The sequence below is a fragment of the Capsella rubella genome, unplaced genomic scaffold (assembly GCF_000375325.1).
Source record: "Capsella rubella cultivar Monte Gargano unplaced genomic scaffold, Caprub1_0 scaffold_2, whole genome shotgun sequence".
Taxonomy (NCBI): Eukaryota; Viridiplantae; Streptophyta; class Magnoliopsida; order Brassicales; family Brassicaceae; genus Capsella; species Capsella rubella.
Window position 1 is genome coordinate 1641365 of NW_006238922.1, and position 23920 is coordinate 1665284.

Consider the following 23920-nt stretch of genomic DNA (forward strand, 5'->3'; position numbering starts at 1 on the left):
TCGGGAAGAGAAAGATATATAACCTTGGTGGCTGATCAGGTGAAGAACACTTGATGATCGGAGATTACTTTGTTGAACAATCGATCGAACATGGTTATGGAGAAAAAGATGTATTTATAAATAATGGGAGAATTTTTCTTGATAATTCAATACAAGTATTGTGTCACAACTCTAAATTTCTACCAACAACGACCAAGTGTATATTCCTTTTTTTATATACATGAATACCGATTCCTAGGGGAAATCTTATATACAAGCATTTTCAAAACTTGGAGTTTAAGCTATTCCGGATAGATTTTGGAACTATTCCGGATAAGTTTATAAACTCTCATAAATAAAAAAAATGTGAGACTTGGAGTTATGAAACTTGGTCTGACAAAATCTGACTGGCTTGAGAAGTCATATCTTGGCATGAAGGCTTCTTTGTATAACAAAGGATTTGACTTGTGTATTCTTTTCGGACGGCTAGACCTGGTTCCCCAAACACTAGTATATAACAATCTCAAAATAAGTATAAAAAGACAATACTCTTTTTATTTTGTGTGTACTAAACTGCAATCAAATTGCATGTCGTGGACTTCTTTGTAGTCTTATATATTTATAGGTAAAGTTGGATTTGCAGCAAGACTATTACATCAATAGTAAAAGTATGATTCAAGATTTGAAATATACATTGAAAGCTCTACAAAGACCTGAGCCAGAGTAAAAGAGGGTTGTTGTGGTCATTGTGATACTGTTCTGAATCTATCAAAGATTTTGAACAAAGAAAGTTGCACCCAACCAAACTCATTAGCTCTCTGTCTTTTATTTATATTGGTTTGATCTCATGTAAACTTCACATGAGAGTTGCTTTTAAGGAAGAACAACCCTCAAACGATTTTTTCTATGATTAGTAGATAAATTAAAAGGTGACAATGAGATTAATTTACATTCTTTTAACAATTAGTTTTTACCAATGATCATGATTCATCAGTTCTGGCTACGCCTGCAGGTCATATTGACCCAAACATGAACTTCTATCATCTAATATGCTTTTTCTGCCTAACTACAACAAACAACAAATGAAACATATCCTTCATTAAAAATCACCTAACCCGGTTCCGCTTTCTCCCCATCAGTGCAGGAGAATCGAGTCCTCGATTTGCTTGTCTACCGTCCTTTTTTCTCTCTACCGCCGCTCCCTTCTTACCAGCTGCTGAGGATTTCACAGCAGAAACTGGTAAATCCGTAACAGACCTTTTGTTACCCCTGCTTGTAGACTTTGCCATATCTTTCACAACCGTTTTAAGAGGGTGCGCCCCAGTTCTTGGTTTTTTAGCTGCCAGGCTCATTCGGACAGCAGGAGATGTAGATTTCTGAGGAAGAATGGGAACCTTTGTGCTTGTAGTAATGCTGCTGCTACGATGAGGAGGATGATCTTCTGTCAAATAGTGTCTCAGAGACTTGGTAACAATGTCTCTAAGGGACACCGCGGATTTGTATTCACGAGTGTTCTTAGAGTAAAATATAGCTGCGTTATTCGCCACCAAAAGAAAGTCCCTAAAGAGTTCTTTGGCTGAAGATATCGAACAACCGTTGATCCTTGATTGTATTGTGTCTAAATCCATATGCCTCTGTACCAGTTTCTTGTATCTTCCCCTTTTCTGTTCAATACAAAAAATAGACAAGAGAGGAAATAAGCGAAAAAGGCGGTTTCATGGTAAGACTAAAAAGCTCACCATATTATGATCATTACCTGGCTATCAAGCCGTCTACGAAAGACAAGTGCACATTCGTTCTGTGCAATAGAATTGTATATCTTCATAAGCTCCTTGGGTAGAGCCAAACCATGACCTCTGCTTTGGCTGTTGCTAGTAGAAGCAGGTTCTTTACACCTAGAAATGCTAGCAATATCCGCAGAAGTATCCAACAAATCGCTTTCTTCCACAGCGCTAACTTCCGTCACTTCTTTACCAACACTGCAATCTTTTCGTTTTCTCTTGCCTCGTTTCTTCCTCATACTCGGAAGCACTTGTCCTCCTCCGTACACAGATTCGAAAATGTCGCTGTGTAGTATGCTTTTCGTCTTCTCTTGCTCTACTACTGCTGGTGCTTCTGACTTAGCTTCAGGTGACCAGTTTGTTGTGATCAGTTCTTGCTGTGTGAAACTACCAACTGATGACAAGTCTTTGGATGTATCTTTGCTCGTGCATTCTCCTCCACCTTCGGATTTAGGGGAAGGCTCGAGTGATAACGTTCGACTAGAATCATAATTGTTTTGTTGACATTCATCATTACTTTCTGACTTCAGACTCTGTAGCTTTGATTCCAAAGACCTGAAAAACAGAATATCATCGCAACCAATCGCAACATTTTAACTCCGGTTTTTCCATTGATTGTCGGAAACGTTTACGACATTTGGAAGAACTTTGCAATTAGAAACAAGTGCTAACCCAATAGAGTCTTCGGATTTTAGTAAAGCTGCCTTAAGCTCAGCTACTCGTTTCTTCTTCAGCTCTTCAAACCAAGCTCTACAAGAACATAAACATATAGAAACTACAGATAATCAATCGTAGTAGGTCATTAAACTCCTGTATCAGACAAGAAGAAACAAATCTTTACTTGCATCCCAAATAACGTTTCCGCAAGTCCTTGTACTTGGCCTTGCATATCTGCAAATAAGGAAATAGGATTTAGCATATTCAAAAGAAAAGACAATATCAAGAAATGACCAAACTCAGCCTGCAATATATCAAAAACCACAAGACAATGTTCGAATAGTGTCTATAGTAGTCTAACATGAACAGGAGAATCAAAACAATGTGTACTTGACCCTAAAAGCTTTCTTGACACACAAGCGATGAATCTAATGCTTCTAAATCCACCGACAACACCACTGTTGTTTGTTCTATCTTAAATTTTTTACCTTCTTTTTTTTCAAATTTTAAAAATTAGTTTCATAATACATAGAATTTTCTTTAAATGACCTAACCTAATTATCATATTTTTTTATAAGATTCCGACATTAATCTTATCGAAAACATCAAATAATTAAATTAGAAATTTAAGGGGAAACGAGGAGATTGAGAGAGAGACCCCAAACCTCAGGTGTGAAAATCTCAGGTAAAGAATGAGAACGGAGCTCGTCGGCGACGACGGTCCAATCACCGGTTCCATGACGGAGAACAGCACCGCCGAGAAGAAGCTCCTCCCATGTTCCCCAATCACTCTCCATCGTCGTCGTCACCATCATCATCATCATAAACAAATAAAAATAAAAATCAAATCACGCGTGTCCCTTACGCGCTTCTCGGTTTTGAAAAAAAAACCCAAAATTAAACTACGCATCCAAAAGCGCACGTTAGCGTCTTTCCACCTAATCTATTTTTCTCTCTCCGACCACTCAATTTCTCAAACCAGAGAGAGAGAGACAGAGACAGAGACAACAAACCAAAGAACCTAAAAAAAAATTAAATTAATTTTGGTAATCTGGTATGATAAGACAAGAAGCTAAGAAAAGCCGTTTCGAGTGGGTTTGTGTCGGAGGTTATTACACGATAAAGCTGTATTCCGACAAGAAAAAATGAGAGATGAAAAAATCTAAAAATCAAAATTAGTAAAGAAGGAAGAAAGGAAAAAAAAAATCAGAGGTGGGAGAGAAAAGGGTTGACGAGAAGGGTCTTTCTAACTTAAGCTCGACGTTTTGTGAAAATGGAGAAAAATTGATGGTTGTGGTTTTGTTGTTTTATTTTGTTTTTCTTGTTTTGTTCAAAAAGGCAAATAAGAAAGAAGAAGAAGAAGATTGGTTTGTTGTTTTTTTTTGAACAAAGAAGAGACTTACGACTAGATTTGTGTGCCTTTGTTTTTTCTCCCTAAATAAAGTAATTTTATTTTTATAAACAGAATTTTTCTTTTATATTTCTTTATTATTCGTCATTACCACAACAACTTGTTTAGAATATATTTTTTTAATTTTTATTTTTAGAACATTAGTGTTTTTTTAATATCATAATCCAAAACTGATTTTAGAATTGAATAGTTTCATCGAGAATAATACAATGAACGATGTTGCTGACAAAAAGAAGAATTATTTATATATTTATCATTCGTTTAATCGATGGCCTAATATTGGATGATGACTAATTTATTCAGTAACCAAACTGAAAAATAATCAATCACTAGATTTAAATTTTTAAAATTAAATATACCTCTTCACTAAATATATATTAAATCTCTAATCATCATAAAATCTAAACTATTTTTAGAAATATTAATTGGATTCCAGATTAGCTGCTTCTTTTGTCTGTCCCATTATTTAAAAAGACAGAGATGTTTCTTCGTTAATCTACTTCCTAAATTTGAGATTGAAGAACACTAAATATTCAATAACAAAGACTCTAATCATGTGTACTAACCTCTATTGGAAATTATGTCAATATCACATTTGGTATATGAAAAACGTATATTTGATAAGTCTATTTCCTTAACCTTTAAATGACATGACCAATTCCAAATATTAGATATAAGTCGGAGGACCAAAAGTAGTAGATTGCCAAATATAATTCATATACCGATGGTGTCTTCTCATTAGGATTGCATATTACATTCACATGGAGAGAGACATTGTAATTGATATTTTAGCTAAACATTTGAGATTTCGCTGAATCAATAATCTAAAGAAGCACAACAACTTCAATCCCCAAGAGATTGATTGATTTACAGCATATACCGATTGTTCGCAGAGTGTTTTCCGTGTTCTTCCTGGGCGACTATCTCACAAAATCCGCCAAAAGAAACTGTGACTGATCGATGAGTCTTCAATGCAACAGATGGAAAATCGCCGGAAGGAACATGAAGACAGTTTCTTCATAATGTACAGATTGGAAAAATCACGGAGAGGCCTGAATCCGAAAATCTGAATCTGGAGCTATGGTGTTTGAAGAACTAGGTTTAGTTCTTGAGCCTTTCTTGCTATGAGACCACCTCGCCTGTTTTCAGATGAAAGAGAGCGACGACAAGAGGGAAAAATTTAGACAACCGAAAGCAAACACGGATTAACAAGAGCTAGAATGGTTCAGAACTTGACATTGATGATTGAGAATTAAGTTTTAGATGTTATAGAAGTATTCTTTTACCTTGTGAGTAGTGGAAGAATCTTGTGAACCTTTTGCAATTCAGCAGAACAACTTTGGCAGATCTGTAACCTGCATTTTCACAATATCATATTGTCAATATGTTTTACTAATAGTGTAGCAAAAGGTGTGGCATGAATATATAAGAGGAGCAGAAATGATAAGTACCTTTCTTCTGCATGAAGATCAACGCCAACAACTCGTCGTGCTGAAACAGTTGATTGTATTACTGTACCAAACACTGCTACAAGCTTCAAGAGCATTTCCAAGGAGACATTTACAGGCCTAAACAAATTATCAATTTCCTCTGTTACGTCAAAAGCTCATAATTTTATCACAAGAACAGAGACACTAACAAATGTATTTTCTTGCCATGCCCTTATTCGCAAGCCAAATCATGAAGATCACTTTATTTATATCTCAAAGTCAAATCAAACCAAAGTCTTAAGGTTGAGTATATAATAAGATAACTTACCTCTCAGTCCTGCTGCCCAACAAGCCTGTGAGGACGGGTGCTAACTGAGAAAACAGATCCAATGTTAAAATCTCTGTTTTGTCAGTCAGAATACTGATCACATCTGCTTGAACCTGTTCCAGTTTAAGCGAGTCAGCTTTTTCCAAACATATAAGCATATAAAAAAGACGGGCACAAGTATATCTACTGGGATACTTACAGAGTGATCTGACAGCTTTCTCAAGGCCATGATCGCACCTTTAATATCACTACGTTCCCAAAAATGTCTTACAATCTGCATGTTCATGATCAACGATGAAAAAAGAAATGAACAGAAAAAGGACAAGAAAACAAGAGAAACTATGAAAAAAAGGATTAGCAGAGACAAAATTTACCTGTAATTTTGTTAACCTTGATTGAAGAGTGTTTAACACCTCATTATGCGTTTCCATTAAAGTCTCCCAAATGTCACCATCATTCTCCCTCCCAGATATCTGAGGCTCTTCTTTCTGCATAAGCCAAACAAATCAAAAACTTAATATGTATTCAGAGCTCTTTCAACTTTGTATTCCTTGCAATTCCAATTTTTTTCCTCTTATCATCAGTGACGACCAATATCAATTATAGAACGGGCTACATTTCAAAGATGGAGATGTCTATTAGTTTCCTAAACTTATCACTAGAAGCTTACCTGGGTCAAAATATCAGAAGCTGGTTGCGTTTCTGATATATATGCCTCATCCAGTGTCATATCAGTCACCTGATCAAGTGCTGCAGGTGTTGACAGTGTTTGCGTTGGGCTATATCGTTGCCTTGATCTTATATTAGATGCATTAGATGTCAAGTTACTTGCTTGACTGTTTCTCACAGGAATTACACGGGCAGGAGAGTTCCTAGCTGATCGTGTTAATGCAACTTGAGGCTCATAAGATGGCATATTTTCTACTTGAGTGAGTTTCATTGTCATTACACGGGCTGGAGACGTCCTAGCTGATCGTGAAGATGATACAGGACGCTCATCATATGTATTAGATGCTTGATTAAGTATCACAGGCATTACTCGCGCTGAAGTGGTCCTAACTTGTCTTGTTGATATTACAGGAGGCTCATCAGATTTCATGTTAGTTTTTTTACGCTGATTGAGTATCACAGGCGTAACTAGGGCTGGAGAAGTCTTAGCTTGTCGGGTGGATGTTACAGGAGACTCATCAGATATCAAATTAGTAGCTGAAGACCTATCAGGTCGTGTTGATGTTACAGGACGCTCATCAGATTTCATTTTTGATGTCTGATTGAGTATCATAGGCATAACTGGAGCTGGAGACGTCCTAGCTTGTCGTGTTGATGTTACATCAGACTCATCAGATGTCAAAATAGTAGAAGTCCTATCAGGTTGTGTTGATGTTACAGGAGGCTCATTAGATTCCATATTTGATATCTGATCGACTATCTCAGGCATAACTGGAGCTGGTAAAGTCCTAGGTTGTCGTGTAGATGTTACACAAGACACATCAGATGCCAAATTAGTAGAAGAAGTCCTATCAGGTCGTGTTGATGTTACAGGAGGCTCATCAGTTGCCATATAAGTGTCCCGACCGAGTACCACAGGCATCACTCTGACTGGAGTACTCCTAGTTCGTCGTGTTGATAACACAGAAACTTCAACTGGCATCGAGTTAGTTGCCTGATCAAGTTTAACTGGCATTACCTGGGTGGGCGTCATACTGACTGCCTGTACTGATGCTGTCTGGGGTTCTTCCTCTACAGCATCAGAGCTCTGAACTATTGTTGCACTGGCTGCTTTATCTTCAGTATGAGTAACTTTTTCTCCTCTTTCAAACCTCTCAACCAATGACCGCGTCCTTCCCGAAACAACTTTTACTGTAAACACAGCAGTTTTTAAAGAATTAATAACCAGATGACTAATATGCTACCAAAGAAAAACAAAGACCGCAAACTTTGAATGGCTAACCTCCTCTAACAACCTTGACGGAGTTTGATTCTTTGTTACCTTCTGGGGATTCAAGGCCTACATGACACAATATTTACAACCAATTATAAACTGATCATTGCCTGAAGACCGAGTAACTTGACCACAACCAGCATGAAAACTGTAAAGGAAGTCATAAACGCAGCTAAAGATTTAGATGTAGCAACCTAAAAGCTAATGCTATTACATTTCTGCCGGGTCATTCTTCCAGATTGATTTTTGTTCTCGACTGTCTTTTATACAATAATTCACTCCTTAATGGACAGTTTTCAAAGGTAAAAGGGAAGCCATACACATAAACGTTGCACTAGTTTTAGCATTGACTTTAGAAGCAAAAAAAACCCATAGTTTTGAATCAAGACTTACTTTTCATTTCATCACCAGCTTTCTCTGGTGATAGAACTCTTTCTGACCTGCTTGAAATGCTCTTGTTATCGATAACGTCCTCACACGGGTTACTACCTCTGTCATCCTTGAGCCCTGTTGGTGATTCTATGTATTTTGAGGACTCTAACCCACTGTTTTTACTGTCTAAAGCTCCAGAATCAACAGATGTCGCCAATTTTGCCTCATTATATCTAGTACTTGGTGATCTCTGTACATGAGGTGGTTTCAGCACCATACCTGAGTCAAAGATGGAAAGGTTTCCAAAAGGATAGGATTAGATAATCTAAAAACTTAAAATTTGATGAAACTAAAGAATGAACTGGGAGAACCTACATTTCGCTTCATCAGTTGGTGATTCTGGTAATAAAGCTTGTTCAAACTTGCTGGTTATACTCTTGATGATTGAATCGTCAACATTAAATGGTTTCCTGACACTTCTTTCTGAATCAAATGCCGTCCCAGTATCTAGCTTCTTCTCACTGTCCGATCCACTTTTCTTTGGAATCCCGAATTGAATGGCCACTGACTGCTTGGTTTCATCATACTTTGTTGGCGTCTTTCTTACATGAGCTGGTCTCAGCAGCATGCCCGGTTTTGTTTTTAATAAAGTGATAGATTCCTTTCCTGAATCAGAAGAGTCTTTCCCAATTTTACTATCTCGTGGTACAACACTTTGCACTATGATAGATTTATTGTCCCCTTCTTGTCCAGTCGAAGTTTCTTTGACTTTCGGAGTAATTAGAGATACTGACTTATGTGCAACAGCCGAATTTCCACCTGCAGCGTTGAAGAGGAGAGAGAGTATTAAACCAAATATAAACGATAGGCATACAGAAGTCCAGGTCACAATGGTTATGGCTATCACTATTGCAGAGAAACTGACGCTGAATACTGAAAATCACAGTCCAGGTCACAATGGTTACGGCTATCACTATTTAATTCAGAAAAAAGACCACTGTTACAGACTCAATTCAATATCAACTGCTACAAAATTTCGGAATAAACACAAACACATGTACGAAAAATATATGTTTAGAGCAGGCCTAAAGATAAGTTAGCTTTCCTACCACTAGCGCAAGTAAACCAGAGTTGGTGATATCCGTTAATAGTCTACTGAAATCAATCGTTATGTGCTTAATTTCTAGATATAGTTGGCATGACAGTAACTAGTAAGCTACCATCCTGAGACTTCGAGAAACCTAACCAAAAGCTGCCATACCCCACTTGAAAGGTCAAGTTTCGATCAGTTCAAGGTAGAAAATAAATCCACAAACATCGAAACAATATTAACATTTACTCACAGTCGATGTATATGTTTTTGATCTCTTTTGTCTCATAATCTGGAGATGAGCTGCGCCTTGAGCTACTCCTTATTTTATCAGAGGACTGATCATCCAGTGCACTGAGTATTTTCTCCACGCATTCCTTTTTATCCACAGATCCAGTGCCATATGGCTCAATTTGCTGTTTTAATAAAGGAAACAAGAAAAACACAAAGAAAAAAGAATGAACTCTCGAATTTTTAGCTACATGCTTCATATAACTTTTTAAAGGTATGGACAATCACAATAGCTGACATACTGATATATCTGACACCCAAATCCCTACGGAATTTTGGTAGTACGAACAACCCAGGAGCTTCCCTTCGCTGATGCATAAGTCACCAAGCGTTGACCATCCCATATCAACACCATCATGGCTAACTACTGGTTCCCATGAATAAACCTGAATTATGAGTATCAAATTATGATATGAATGTTTTAAACACTGAGAACCCTCAATATGGTAAATTTCATCACAAAAACAAATCAAAACCTTTAAGCTATCATCCAAACCACAAAAAAGGGTTCGCCCATCCGGATGAAATTTGATTGAACGAACTCCAGTAGCCTGTGAAACAAGGAAATCCACATCCCATGGAAATTATGTGAATAAGATGTTCTAAGACAATACTACAAAGACAGCTCAAGCAAAAACATTATCTCATGATTCTCATCAGATGCTACTTTTTGCGAAAAAATTATATTTACTTCTTCTACACCTTTTTAAATAACAAAATCATCACTTGGAATTTCCCTTAACAGTCTTCAGAGAAAGACGAAGAATAAGCAGATTTCTGATATTGGTATTGTATGAGGTTTTCAAGGTAATCACGCTAAAAGGAAATATTGGTAAAAACACTTGTGATAGATTCCCCTGGAAAATCAGTATCTAGAGATACAACAGGGTAGTACCTCTGGTCGGGTAGATCCAATCAATTCAAACGTTTCCAAATCCCAGAACTTTACAGTCCTGTCTGCAGAACCTGAATAATGAATAGAGAGTGTGAAATCAAGACCTCAATATAAAACGTGTGATTAAAGAGAGGATAGTTAATCTACCCACTCAAAATTGCCACCAAGTTACCCTTAAAACGCCTGAAAAACAAAGAAACACATACTAACCTGTGGCTAGGAGGAACTCGAGTGGGTGGAAGTCTAGTGAACGGATAGCTCCTTCATGAAGTTTAAATTCATGCAAAAGCTTTCCAGCAGTCAAATCCCATACCTATTGGAAACAATATGTAGTACATTGTTCAAAGATCAAGTTGGAAAAAAATGATCCACAAGTTTCATTTGTTGAAAATGGTGTCCTTACCTTTACAACATTGTCAAGTCCTCCTGACACTACCCAACGACCATCAGGAGTAAATCTAATAGTGTTGATGCCACGAGTATGACCCTTGTACGTCTGTATGCATCCCTTTTTTCTGATGTCCCAAATCTTTAGATTCGCGTCACTTGATCCCGATGCCAAAAATTCACCAAAGGGATGAAATTCAACAGCAGAACAATTGGATCTATGTCCAGTAAAAGCTCGAACCACTACACTTCAAGGGCAAGAGTGAAAATGTTAGACCTCATAATTCTAAACTAAACAATATATTTAGTCTGGTACACTGCTCAGATAACTGGACCCATAACCCACATTAACCATAACTCAAATGGTATCTAATATATTCCAGTTAAATGATGAGACTAGTTCTATATATAAGAAGCAATAAATATTCTAATTGGAGAGCAGAAAATCAATCAACTAACTCTTTGCTTCTTCTACATCCCACAGCTTTATCACACCGGAAGAAGCTCCAGCGAGCACCAAAACTTCTGCGGAGTCAAAAGCTACTGAATCCACTGCACTAGTATGTCCACATAGACTCTGCCAATAAAGATATGAAAAGGATATAGCATCATTCTTTTTTGCTCAAGAAATTAGTAGAAACAAAACACATACTGAAGAAAGGAAATGTGAAACAAACCATTAAAGAAGTAGGCTTGCCGATCGCCCAAAGGTTGACTTTGTAATCATCACCACCAGTTATAAAGAGACGTGATGTCTTCTTTCCAATACTTAAGCAATTCACATTTGCAGAATGTGCCAAAAACTCCTCTAAGTTCCCAACAACTCAAGTTAAGTTATAAACAAAACCAGAGACAAGAACATATCAACAAAAATGAAACAACCTTTTGAAGCAACCCGACATGAAAACATAAAACAGGTCAACAACAATGGGAAATCAAATCATATCCAGAAACATTCAAGATGATAAACACACGGAGAAAAAAAGAAGAAACATATTAATTGCAGTGTCTTTTTCTACCATTTTGCTCTCAGTTTGATTAAGCAGACAATAATAGAAACATTTTGACCCGGAAATTAATATCTGCTAGAATCTTGAAAATGCTGAACCTTATCAAGAAGCAATGAAACCAAAGTTTGTTCTTGAGAGTACATAGAAAGTAAACTCTAACGATTCAGTGATAAATTACTCAGAACCCAGCTAAAAGCCAAGGCACCACAGCTAAAGAATCAAACAAAATCGCCTGAAAAATTGTAAGGATACGGAGCTTATATCCACGCTTCGCCATAATCTACTCGATTATGCAGCAAATCCGTTGAGAAATCCAGAATCGAATCTATAGCTTCCTGAATAGATCGGAAAAATCGGTGAATCGGAGCTGAGAAAAAACCCCCAATTGTCACTAGACGACAGAGCTCGAGATTTTAGGGAGATTCAAAATTGAGAAACAAGAAGAATTGGAGATAGCTTCCCGTTGAGATTTGAAAAAAATCGAGAAAAGCGTGAGAAAGAATCAGATTCGGGTGAAGAAGAAGATTGAGAAAGGAACAGAGACAAAAATCAGATTCAAATAGTGACGACGACACGAAGAAGAAGAAGAAACAAAAGCAAAAGAAACAGAGAAGAAGAAGAAGAAGAAGAAGAAAGTTTTTATTTAATTTTATCAGAAATTATTTAATTTGATTTATTAATCGGTCGGTCGGGTTTATAAATTAAAAAAAAAAAAAAAAGCATTTTTCTTGGACAGAGGACCTCTCTCTATAGTTTTTTTCGAAGTTTGTTCTTCTCGGTTCTGACGAAAATACCCTTTTGTTTTTGTCTGGTCATTGAATCGAAGAAGGAAATATTACGAAAACAACATTGCTTCGAATTGACTTGACTTCTCTCTATTGGTTCAGTTTTTATTTTCTCCAACTCCATCATACAATTACAAAGCTTGTATTTTGGTCACGAAAAATATTATTTGATTGGTGAGGCAACACGTCATCGTCTCTTGGTTTTTGTTTGTGTCTTTGAATAGACACGATCAAGTATCAACCTTAGAAATAAATTAAAGTAATGTGAGTTCAAAACATAGAATACTTCTGCAAGACAATCCATAGATGTATGGCCATGGTGATCATATACACGAAAAGACCGTTATATTTTTAGTGATTTGATTCTTTTGTGGTCTCGTGTACTATATAATTGTTAACATTTTCTGTAATATGTGTTTTTTCTCAGAAAATAAATTTATTAAGTTTTGAAAGTGTTTCTTCTTATATCATTTATTTTTTGAAAAAAATTATAATCTTTTTTTTTTGTCTCATGTTATATTTTTAGGTCGGTAGATATTTAGTTTTTTCTTTTCTTTTTTTTTTGTCAATGGTAGATATTTAGTTTGTTACGTTAACTTTCGTTTTTATTTTTTATGTTTAAAACGTTCACGTTAAAGAATTGTAATTTATGAATTATGAAAAGATTGTGGATTTCGGCTCAATATAGAATTTTTTTTTTTTTTTTTTTTTTTTTTGTCGTCAGGCATTCATCGATCACGGTTATAAAAGGAATGCAACACGAGGACTTCCCGGGAGGTCACCCATCCTAGTACTACTCTCGCCCAAGCACGCTTAACTGCGGAGTTCTGATGGGATCCGGTGCATTAGTGCTGGGATCCGGTATATAGAATTTCAACTTGAAACTAAAGTATTTTATTCTGTTTTTATCTAAGTGCCACTCGAACCATCTACTATTTCATAATTTTTAAAAAACTTTTTATTGATTTATTGCTATTAATTGAATTGTTGCAACATATAGTATATGTTACTAACCATTGTAATTTTTGGTTTTCTGATGAATTACATTTGTTAAAATTGCTAAAAAGTTTAGTATATTTGATAAACCGGTGCAATTTTGATATATTTTATGAACTGTTACACTTTTTTGTCTTTATAATAAATATCTAAGGAAAATATTTTCCATCATCACATCTCTCGATAATAACTTTTCTTAATTTTATTTTATAATTTTAATCACATTAATATAACTAAATAAATTGTTGCTACCGTTTAATTGAACCATTGTTTTTGAAAGATTTTTGTGTAAAAAAAACCTTGTAAGTAATTTTTTTTTGCAAGAAACCCCTCAATATCAAATAAATACATGTCAATACTACGATTTCAAAAATCATCCTCAATATAACTCTTCTCTTAATGATGTGGCAATTTAAAAATCTGTTAGTTTGAAGGAAAAAATGTCAAAGTTTGAGATTTATTTTTTAATAAAAAGTAAAGTAAAAAAGTAATATTTGTTTGTGTTTTGATTACCTTATTTCTTCCGTTGTTACAGTGATCATCAACATCTTACAAGTTTGATGGTTACTATTAATTTCATGGTTTAATGATGAAATTGATATTTGATTTTTGGATTTTGTAAGGATTTGATTAAATTTGCATTTTGATTGATTTTTAACCAGTTTTGGAAAAAATTGCTAGTCTATAAACAATGTGGTATCGTTCATATGGTGGATAATTGGATTTTAGGAGAAGCTCGTAATCATTACTAGTAACAGATTTTAATTTCAACTTAGTATTTGGTTTATTTTATTAAATATTGTAACTTAAAGTTTATTTGTTGAAGTTTTGCAACTTTTTGTATATTTGATGAAATGTTGCAACTTTTACTTTATTTGACAAATTAATAGTTGTAAATTTTGGTATGTATGATATATAAAAAAAAATTTAAGCTATATTTTCCCTTTCTTAACAAAATTCCGAACACTAATCAAAGGTAAACAAATTAAAAATCACTAAAAAAGAGTTAGAGAGCACAAAAAAACATCATCAAAACACGATTATTTCAAATTATAGTATCATAAGTGTGTCTGTAAATATAGTGAGGTATAGTGAAAGGTTCTTAGAATCAATAATTTAATAAAGAAATATGAAATTTCTTAAAAACACAATTTTAAAACTTCGATAAAACCTTTTTGGACTATCACATCTTTTGGTGAGAAGCTTTTATTCTGTTTTGTTTCACTTACAAATGTTTTTACCATCATTAAAAATCTTAAAATATCGTAATTCTATTCATAAATTATTTCTAGAATATTTTACGAAGGTTTAACAATCTTTAAAAATTTACAGGAAAACATAATGAAGTTACATAATTTAAAATATTTAAATTTACTATCTCGATAATTTAATATATATAAATGTAATAGAAAAAATTTGTGATAAAAATATTTCTTTTTAAATGTGATAAAAACAGAAAAAAAAACAAATAAAATGCTTTTAAAAATGTTCTTTTTCTATCAAACACATATTATCTAAGAATTAATGGGAAAGTGGATTAAACATGTAGTAACTAGGAATCCACGAATGAGACCGGTTAACACGTCTTGACGCACAAAAAGAATCTCAACATACTTCACACAAAACAAAACAAAAAAACAAAAAAAAGTGCAGGTAACGTTGATTATGACTTTAAAAGATTAGCTTGCCAACTTGGCTGAGATGAGAGCCTGAGATCATTCTGTTTCTTGAAAGAGCTTTCCGTTGATTCTTTACAATTTAGTTAACTAATTTTATAGAATGTGGAAACTCTGAAATATTATGAAAAAGAATCTCTAGTTGTACTATAAACCAAAATTGGCTCTTCTTTACTGCCTCAAATCAGAAAGCCACTATACATAGATTAGAAATTAGATCACAGTCTTAGTGTATATCCATATTATGTTTAGTAACATAGAAAAAAATGAAAATACATCACTAAAATGTAAACTGTTACTGAATTGTGTGATGTACGTAATCCAAGTGCAAAGGAAAAGCAAATGATACAATCCAAATTAATAACACAACATATATACACAGCAAGAAGCAACATAAAGCCAAAAGAAACATACATATACGTATACATAGATCTGATTTTAGATAGTGTCGAATCCCAATCCACAGCAAATAACGTTTAGATCTAAAGCCCATAGAGAAGGAAAAAAAACAAAGTTAGTGACACTTGTAGAAGTACACATTGAAATTGAGAGGCATATTAGAATCTTTTTATGTGATACTTATTGTGTTTGTTGTGTATCATGATGCAAATAGATCATCTATGTATATTAAGGGTGCATACCTCATGCTAACATAGAGCAACCAAGTAAGAAACTCAAGCCAAAGAGAATAAGAGAAATGAATATTCCCAATCTAGAGTAAAGAATACGTTAGACCTAAAGCCACAAAAATGAGACAAAGGAAATAACGAAACAATGTGAGATGCACATATTCTATTATGAATTACAATTTGTGTTTGTTGGGTATCAGTATCATGATGCAAATGTATCATCCCTCATAGTAGCCAAGGTTAAACATGAAAAACAAAAAAAAGCTGATGGCAAAAAAAACCAAGCAGAAGAGATTAAAAGAACTGATTACCAGATTGATTGAAGACAAGAAACGATTTTTGGTATCTTCGTCCTCCCATTCAAGGCCATTTCCTTGTTCTCGAGGATCCATATATATTACAAATTCCTCAACTTGAGGGACACTTGTAGCATTTAAAGGAAGCTTTCTCAGCTTTGGACAGTTTTGTGCAGTTAATTCCCTCAAAAATGGAAAGGGAAGAGGACTCCAGTAGATACTCTCCAGCTTTGGCAATCTGTTCAACCGTAAGCTTTCTAGTTTCAGAAATGGGATCATACCAGTGAGATTGGTTGCTTTCTCTTTGTTTATAATTTCTTCCAGTTCTTCTGAACGTACAATGCGTAGCTCGACAAGATTTGGAGCAAACAATAGCCAAGTCAGATCCTTAATGCCATTGCAATAAAATATATTCACTAGAGAGAGGTTGCTGAAGCATGGACTTGTCGGATTATATAGATCAGACGAGTTTTTTCTTCTTTCTCTGAAATTTTTATATGAATTCATCTCCGAGACATGAGTGTAAAGCATTCTGAGCTCACAAAGATTCTCCATATTCACCAACAATGATATATTCAACGGCTTTTGTTGAAATTTATGCATTTGCACACTATTGATGCAGTTTGCTAACCTTTGAACGCCGGATATTTGCTCCAAACCCAAATCCGTAGATAAAGAGATGGTTAGAACTTGAAGGTGCTCCAAGAGCTGCAACTTCTTCACTAAGCTAACCTCTGCACGAGCTCTAGTTACGTCATTATAATATTCTTCGCTTACGTATCCATGAACAACATTAGAATCTTGTAGTTTCAAAACTCTTAGACTCGGCAACTTTGATATCCCATTGATACTACAAAGTCTCTTTGTATAAGCCAAATTCAGGTGAATTAGCTTTTTCAACTCTTGAAAACCAACAGGTAGATGCGTAATACTTGTACCCGACAAGTCAAGAAACCGCAAGGATGTTAGTTCTGATATATACTCTGGAAGTTCAATGATGTGGGAATTACATGATAGATCCAAAACAGCTAGCTCTTTCATAGACCGGATAAATTCACCTGAGAAATTCTTCAAGTTATTATTCTGGAGGAACAGAGTGATAAGACGAGAACAGTTGAATTTGCATGTTATCTCTGTAATATTATTAGTCATTAATGACATTCTTCTCACAGCTCCCCAGTCCTTGACTTTTGGTACTTCATGTAATTCCATTCTTGCTTGTACAACAAAATTTTCTTTCTCTTTCCCAAAATTGGATGCAATCCACAAAGCCATTTCGCGAACCACGTCATGCATCATAACAAATGTTGTACCAACCGTTGTCAATAAATTTGCACGGATAAGGGTACCGAGTACCTCATAACCTTTATTCCTCGCTCTTTTTACAACATTGTAGTCTCCAATGAATCCTTCGCATATCCAGTAGTCTATCAACTTTTCTTTATCTATCTAATTATCTTCTGGAAACAGAGCACAATATAGAAAACACGACTTGATATGTTCATCCACCAAGTTATCGTAGCTGTACTTGAGAATCGAAAGAATTTTATTTTCCATGTCAGAAAACTCTGCAGCGGATGTAGTCAAAACATCGATTGCATGCTCCCATTCTTGTACCATAGTTTTAGATGCCATCGCCTCACCAATGACACTGAGCGCCAGTGGCAAACCTCGACATTTTTCAGCAACCTTTTTTGCTAGCTCGATAATGGAGGGATCTCTTCTTAATGAATTGTATCCGACCTTGTTTTTAAACAATTCCCATGCGTCATCTGGTTCCAAGCAATTGACTTGAATCGGTTCATGATCCCCCATTCGCCCACATACTTCCAAAGAACGGGTGGTGAATGCTACTTTACTTCCATTTTCTCTTGTCGGATATGGAACTCCGATAGCCTCTAAATCCACTTTCTCCCATATATCATCTAGCATCAATACAAATCTTTTCCCCTTTAAAAAACTGTATATGTCACCAGCCTTGTCAGTTTCGTTTTTATTGATCCACTCGTCGCCACAAAGGTGTAGCTTTTGTGCAATATCTTCTTGAATCTTTGAAGTCTTTGCGCCTTGGGACACCACAATCCAGATCACAACGTCAAAGCCACCAGCCATTTCAGAAAACTTATTGTGGATTTTTTTGAAGAGTGTAGTTTTGCCAACACCTCCCATACCATGCAGACCCATAATTCCGACTCCATCTTCCATAAGGCGATTCCATGCCATTTGGAGCAATTTATCCTGACCAATCGTAGATTGAGTAGGCCTCTCCTCTACTTTAGATGTCGTAGCTTCCTCAGCAACCACTTCGAAGTTACCTTCTGATTTGAGATTCTTAACCTCTTCCAACAACAAGAATACGCTTTTCCCATAATTATAGCTTGAACATACATATTTTGAACATAAACCACAGAGACACAACTTCTGAAGCTCAACGGGACAAGTACTAAGTAGACTTTTGATTTGTAAATCAATGCTATCGACACGGGTAAGCCATACCTGGACAGCTTTAAGCCTTTGTTGATGTCGTGTCTCCTCTCTCGCTACCTTGTTCTGCACCTCATCTTTTATTGCTCTGAGATCTTCCATTTCCCTCTCCAAATCCCTGAGATTCTTCTTGAGGTTTCGAATATAACCTTTACCACGTAAGAATCTAATGAAACGATCCACCGTTTGATCACTAGAAACTTCGATACACACAAAATTCCCCATGTTGAATGAAAGAGGTAATGTTTTCACCAAGTAACAACGAAAATGTAAACCATCTATCAAAGAAAGAAAAATACAACGAAGCTAAAGCTGAAGAAGTGTTTTAGGATTATTATAATCATATTTTATATGCAACTATCTTCCAGAAAACACAAAGGTCAATGATTTTATCTCTCCCTGTTTGGATTATTGTAATCACTTTTAAAAAAGCAATGGTCAACGATACAGATATCGATGACTAATCGCCCAGTTTAGATTGTTATAATCACTTAACACGCAACCATGTTGTAAAGAAAACAAAGGTCAATGAAAGAAAAAAAATAAAAAAATAAACACAGTGATGAAACTAAACACATAGAATACAAACTACAGTGATGAAATAGGCTTAAAATCTAAGGGCACTCAAACCTGTGAAATATGCCACATCGGATAAAAGAGTATACCACATCGGATCATCAACAGAGGGAAGACTGGAAGAGAAAACAAGACTGAGTTTACCATAACACTCAACAAGTTTAGAGTTAGATCACAGCCTTAGTACTGTCAGAATGAGGTTTAAGGGATTCACATCAGATGTTCATAATTTAGCAAAATCATTACTTTTTATCAATATCTGCATGATATAGCAAAACCACAACTTTTCATCTAGATGTAGTCTGAAGGATCAGAATGTAAATCAGAAGCAATAATACAATTCAAATGGACAACACCCTCCCTCTACAAAAAGAAAATGAAAGCAACAAAAGAAGAAGCGTGGTTTCTGATTTTAGCCAGTGACGAATCCAGACTCACAGTAAAAAGATGTTTAGACCTAACGCCGCCACTAAATAAGAACAAAAGAAACAAAGTCAGTTATCCACTTCTGGAATGCATTAAAATCGAGAGGCAGAGACTATTCGTATTGCTGAACAAGAGTGAAAGCAAAACATGAATCACTTGCTTGTTTTATGTTTTAAACTAAATGACATCTTAGTGATTCAAATTGTGTTATGCAAAATGGCTCATATCAGTGATCAGTCTAATAATGGTGTATATCTCATGCAAACATAGAGCATAAGAAACTCAGTGAACACAAGCGGAAGCGATTAAGAGAAATGATTACCTGACTGAATGAAGGCAAGAAACGATTTTTGGTATCTTCATCCTCCCATTCAAGGTAATCTTGTTGTTTCGGAGGAAGCATTGCTATTGAAAACTCGTCACTGCGTGGGACACTTGTAGCATTTAAGGGAAGCTTTCGAAGCTTTGAACAACCTATTGCACTTATCCGCCTCAAAGATGGAAAGGGGAGAGGACTCCAGTAGATATTCTCCAGCTTAGGTAAATTTGTCAATGATAACACTTGTAGGTTCTGAAATGGTGTAATAGTAATACCTGTGAAGTTGATTGCTTTCTCTTTGTTTATAATTTCATCCACTTCTCCAGCAAATGTAACGTCTAGGTAGACAAGATTTGGAGCAAACAATAACCAAGTCAGATCTTTCATGCTATGGCAATTAATTATACGCACAATGGAGAGGTTGGTGAAGCATGGACATGTCGTGTTCTGTAAATCAGATGAGTCCCTCTCCATTTCTCTGCACTTCATAGATGTATTAATCTCCGCGACATGACAACTTACCACCCAGAGCTCATTAAGATTCTTCATACTCACCAGCAATGATATGTCGAATGGCTTTTTTCGAAAATCACTAATATCCAGACTAGTTATGCAGTTCGCCAACCTTTGATCGCCTAATATTTGTTCCAAACCCAACTCTGTAGATATCGTTATGGTGAGTGTTTGTAGATGCTCTAAGCACTGCAGCTCCTTCAATAAGCTAACATCTCCATGAACTTTAGAATTCAGTAGTTTCAAAATCTTTAAACTCCTCAAATTTGATATCCCAACCATACTACCAAGTCTCTTTGTAGAAGTCAAATTCAGGTGAGTTAGCCTTTTCAACTCTTGGAAGCCAACAGGCAGTTGCACTATACTAGTATGTGACAAGTCCAAAAACTGCAACGAGACCAGCCCCGATATCTGTTCCGGAAATTTCTTAAAACTGGAATTACCACATAGATCCAAAACCACAAGCTTTTGCATAGACAGGAGGAATTCTCCTGAGAGATTCTTCAAATTATTATACTGGAGGAACAAAGTGGTAAGCTCAGGACAGTTGAAACTGCATGTTATCTCTTCAATGCTATTATTCATTAATGACATCTTTCTCACAACTCCCCAATCCTTTACTTTAGGTATTTTTATTAATCCGACGTTTGCTTGCACGATAAAAGTCTCTTTCTGTTTCCCAAAACATGAGGTAATCCACAGAGCCATTTCGCGAACCACATCATGCATCACAACATCATGTGTACCAACTTCCGTTAGTAAATTTGAACGGATAAGGGTCCCGAGTATCTCATAACCCTTATTCATCGATCTTTTTATAACCTGGCATTCCCCGATGTATCCCTCACATATCCAATAGTCTATCAACTCTTCTTTATCTATTGTTTTATCTTCTGGAAATAAAGCACAATACAGGAAACACGACTTGATATGTTTATCCACCAAGCTATCATAGCTGTACTTCAGAACTGGAAGAATTTTATCTTCCATGTCAGAAAACTCAGCAGCAGAACTAACCAAAACATCGACTGCATTCTCCCATTCTTGTACCGTAGTTTTAGACGCCATTGTCTCACCAATGACATTGAGCGCAAGTGGTAGACCGCGACATTTTTCAGCGACCTTTCTGGCAAGTGCCACAATGAGGGGATCTCTTCTTAATGTATCGTCCCCGACCTTGTTTTTAAACAGTTCCCATGCTTCATCTCGTTCCAAACACTTGACTTGCATTGGTTCATGATCCCCCATCCGCCCACATACTTCTTGAGAACGGGTGGTGAATGCTACTTTGCATCCATTTTCTCTTGTAGGATACGGAACTCCAATGGCTTCTAAATCCACTTTCTCCCATATGTCATCTAGCATCAAAACAAATCTCTTCTTCTTTAGAACTCTGTGCATCTCTGCGGCCTTATCACCTTCATTTTTGTTCATCCACACCTCGTCACAAAGGTGTAGCTTTTGTGCAATATCATCTTGAAGCTTAGAAGTCTTTACGCCTTGAGATACCACAACCCAGATCACAACATCAAACTTACCAGCCATTTCAGCAAACTTATTATGAATTTTTTTGAAGAGTGTTGTTTTCCCAACACCGCCCATACCGTGCAGACCCATGATTCCGACTCCATCTTCAACAAGGTGGTTCCATGCCTTTTTGAGTATTAATTCCTGACCAACCGTAGGCTGTGTAGGCCTCTCCTCCACTTCAGATCTCGGTGCTGGCTCAGCAACGACATCAAAATTACTCTCTGATATAAGTTGTTTAACCTCTTCCAACAACAAGAATACCCTTTTCCCATAACTGTAGCTTGAACATACGGTTTTGGAATATAAACCACAGAGACACAACTTCTGAAGCTGAACAGAACTTGTACTAAGCAAATTTTTGATTTGTGAATCAATGTTATCGACACGGGTAAGCCATACCTGGACAGATTTAAGCCTTTGTTGATGCAGCCTCTCTTCTCTGGCTACTTTGTTCTGCACCTCATCTTCAATTGCTCTGAGATCTTCCATTTCCCTCTGCAGAGCTCTGAGATTCTTCTTGAGGGTTCGGATATAACCTTTACCACATAAGCATCTAAAGATACGATTCAGCGTTTGACCATCAACAGTAACTTGAATAGAAAAACAACTCCCCATGGTAATGAAAGAGAGAAAAGAATACAAAGAAACAATGAAGCTAGAGCTGAAGCTGAACAAATGACGAGGGAAGAAAGGATTAGTTAGATTTCAGTCCACTTTACGTTGAAATTTCCACATCCACTGTTTCATAGTTAAGATAAAACTAAAGAATACAAAGCTCAATGATTCATCATCACTTCATCATCACCCACTTTGGATTATTATAATCACTTTACATGCTGGTCAATGTTTAATCACTATAATCATTTGCTTTTAGTAATTTCAAATTTCCACCGGAAATTAATATAATATCTTAAGAAGTTGAACAAATAACTTTTAAAACTGTATGTAAAAGGATCATATCAGTCTAATAATACCTAGAGTTAACAAGAAACTCAGTGAGAAGAGAAAATAAATAATGATTACCTGATGACAGAACAAAGGCAAGATACGAATTTTGGTATCTTGGTCCTCCCATTCAGTGTCAGTTTCCTGTCCTCAACAATCCATGGTTACCGAAAAACGCGCCAATTCAAAGGTACACCTGCAGCATTTAAGGGAAGCTTTCTTAGTTTGGAATGAAGCAAGAAGAACATGGAATTAGAACAAAAGTCAAAGTGTGGCAAAGACACTATAAGCGAATCCATCTTATCTTATTGAGTGTGAAAGAGAGCCATATCTTTGGTTATTCTTCTTCTTCTCCATAGTTGTAACTTGTAAGTTGAGAACCACACAAGTTATCTCTCTTCAATGCTGTTACCCAATAAAGACAACCTATGAGATGGATCTGGATTCTGAAAGAGTAAGAAACAGGACAAAGAGTGGTTGATGATGAGTAAGGAACTGGAAGACAGACACTTTAAACACAGTAATAACATACAATTCTAATATAGTAATATCCAATTATTTGTATCATAATGCAAATGAATCATATCGCTCTAATAACAGTCTATACATGAAAGAAGCTCAGCAAGAAAAAGAAAAAGAAAACAGAAAATTCTAGTTACTACACTTAGATTTACTCACTTCGGAGAGATTGGTACTGCATAGATAGACTTGTTGGATTGCATAAACTATTCTTGAGTCCATCTCGCTTTCTCTGCACTTCATGCTGGCGTTCTTAAAATGCAGATTTCTGGGCTAAATCTTATCTTTAAACATACTCAGTAAAGGGCAGAGACAATTTTAGCAGACATTTCATAAAAGCTAAAAAGTTGATGAAAAGTCACAACATAGAGTGGTATGAATGTCAAAACAGAACACACTAGTGAAGAAAAATGTAATATATCTAAATCAGAGGAAGAAGATCTTACAAACTTTGGAGGGGCTGCTGATAATTTTAAATCTTGTACATTGCTAGAATATTCAAAACCACTTTCCAAATTACAAAAAAAAAAAAGAACTATATCAAGCAGTCAGTTAAGTGATAACAAAGATCACTGCTTCATTTTTGCAACAACATATAAATCACGCAGATGAAATGTATGACAATGATCTATATAACCATTTTGCATATCTTT

General features: G+C 35.8%; 3 protein-coding genes, 1 non-coding gene and 1 pseudogene across 8 annotated transcripts; all 5 read right to left on the reverse strand.

Annotated features, from left to right (window-relative positions):
- Positions 1-864: 864 nt before the first annotated feature.
- On the reverse strand, positions 865-3827 carry LOC17894922. Its single transcript, XM_006300395.2, has 5 exons — positions 3083-3827; positions 2602-2651; positions 2433-2510; positions 1736-2315; positions 865-1643 (listed from the first exon to the last, which is right to left on the reverse strand). The coding sequence occupies exons 1-5, from the start codon at positions 3239-3241 to the stop codon at positions 1086-1088; spliced, it is 1425 nt and encodes a 474-aa protein (XP_006300457.1). The 5' UTR covers positions 3242-3827; the 3' UTR covers positions 865-1085.
- A 679-nt stretch (positions 3828-4506) lies between these two features.
- On the reverse strand, positions 4507-12203 carry LOC17895559 (katanin p80 WD40 repeat-containing subunit B1 homolog). 2 transcript variants are annotated; one of them, XM_023787102.1, is made up of 19 exons: positions 11826-12203; positions 11241-11371; positions 11023-11140; positions 10580-10806; positions 10387-10489; positions 10177-10247; positions 9758-9832; positions 9524-9667; positions 9244-9406; positions 8276-8719; positions 7922-8179; positions 7538-7594; positions 6257-7431; positions 5961-6074; positions 5786-5860; positions 5587-5699; positions 5280-5396; positions 5115-5183; positions 4507-4967 (listed from the first exon to the last, which is right to left on the reverse strand). In XM_023787102.1, exons 1-19 carry the CDS (start codon positions 11848-11850, stop codon positions 4907-4909), a joined length of 3540 nt encoding a protein of 1179 aa, XP_023642870.1. In that variant the 5' UTR covers positions 11851-12203; the 3' UTR covers positions 4507-4906. The 2 variants fall into 2 exon arrangements, with proteins under 2 accessions (XP_023642870.1, XP_006300659.1); XM_006300597.2 differs by having other exon boundaries at positions 6257-7446.
- A 904-nt stretch (positions 12204-13107) lies between these two features.
- LOC111832214 lies at positions 13108-13227 on the reverse strand. The gene has a single exon (XR_002835255.1). It is a non-coding gene; the product is annotated as a 5S ribosomal RNA (ribosomal RNA).
- Positions 13228-15363: 2136 nt separating this feature from the next.
- LOC17894000 lies at positions 15364-18984 on the reverse strand (annotated as a pseudogene).
- Positions 18985-19222: 238 nt separating this feature from the next.
- LOC17896378 (probable disease resistance protein At1g61180) lies at positions 19223-23067 on the reverse strand. 4 transcript variants are annotated; one of them, XM_023788571.1, is made up of 5 exons: positions 22827-23067; positions 22456-22470; positions 22203-22419; positions 19764-22133; positions 19223-19484 (listed from the first exon to the last, which is right to left on the reverse strand). In XM_023788571.1, exons 3-5 carry the CDS (start codon positions 22416-22418, stop codon positions 19473-19475), a joined length of 2598 nt encoding a protein of 865 aa, XP_023644339.1. In that variant the 5' UTR covers position 22419; positions 22456-22470; positions 22827-23067; the 3' UTR covers positions 19223-19472. The 4 variants fall into 4 exon arrangements, with proteins under 4 accessions (XP_023644339.1, XP_023644337.1, XP_023644338.1 ...); XM_023788569.1 differs by having other exon boundaries at positions 19764-22419; XM_023788570.1 differs by having other exon boundaries at positions 19764-22419; positions 22456-22475.
- Positions 23068-23920: the final 853 nt, after the last annotated feature.

Excerpts from the sequence above, each read along its gene's own strand:
- LOC17895559 (XM_006300597.2), bottom strand. The coding sequence starts at position 11,850 with ATGGCGAAGCGTGGATATAAGCTCC. Across the intron at positions 9,833-10,176 it reads TTGGATCTACCCGACCAGAG|GCTACTGGAGTTCGTTCAAT; the intron begins GTACTACCCTGT and ends CTTGTTTCACAG. Across the intron at positions 5,700-5,785 it reads GAAAGCTGTCAGATCACTCT|GTTCAAGCAGATGTGATCAG; the intron begins GTAAGTATCCCA and ends AAACTGGAACAG.
- LOC17896378 (XM_023788569.1), bottom strand. The coding sequence starts at position 22,418 with ATGGGGAGTTGTTTTTCTATTCAAGTTACTGTTGATGGTCAAACGCTG.
- LOC17894922 (XM_006300395.2), bottom strand. The coding sequence starts at position 3,241 with ATGATGATGATGATGGTGACGACGACGATGGAGAGTGATTGGGGAACA. Across the intron at positions 2,511-2,601 it reads AAACGTTATTTGGGATGCAA|AGCTTGGTTTGAAGAGCTGA; the intron begins GTAAAGATTTGT and ends ATGTTCTTGTAG. Across the intron at positions 2,316-2,432 it reads AAATCCGAAGACTCTATTGG|GTCTTTGGAATCAAAGCTAC; the intron begins GTTAGCACTTGT and ends TCTGTTTTTCAG.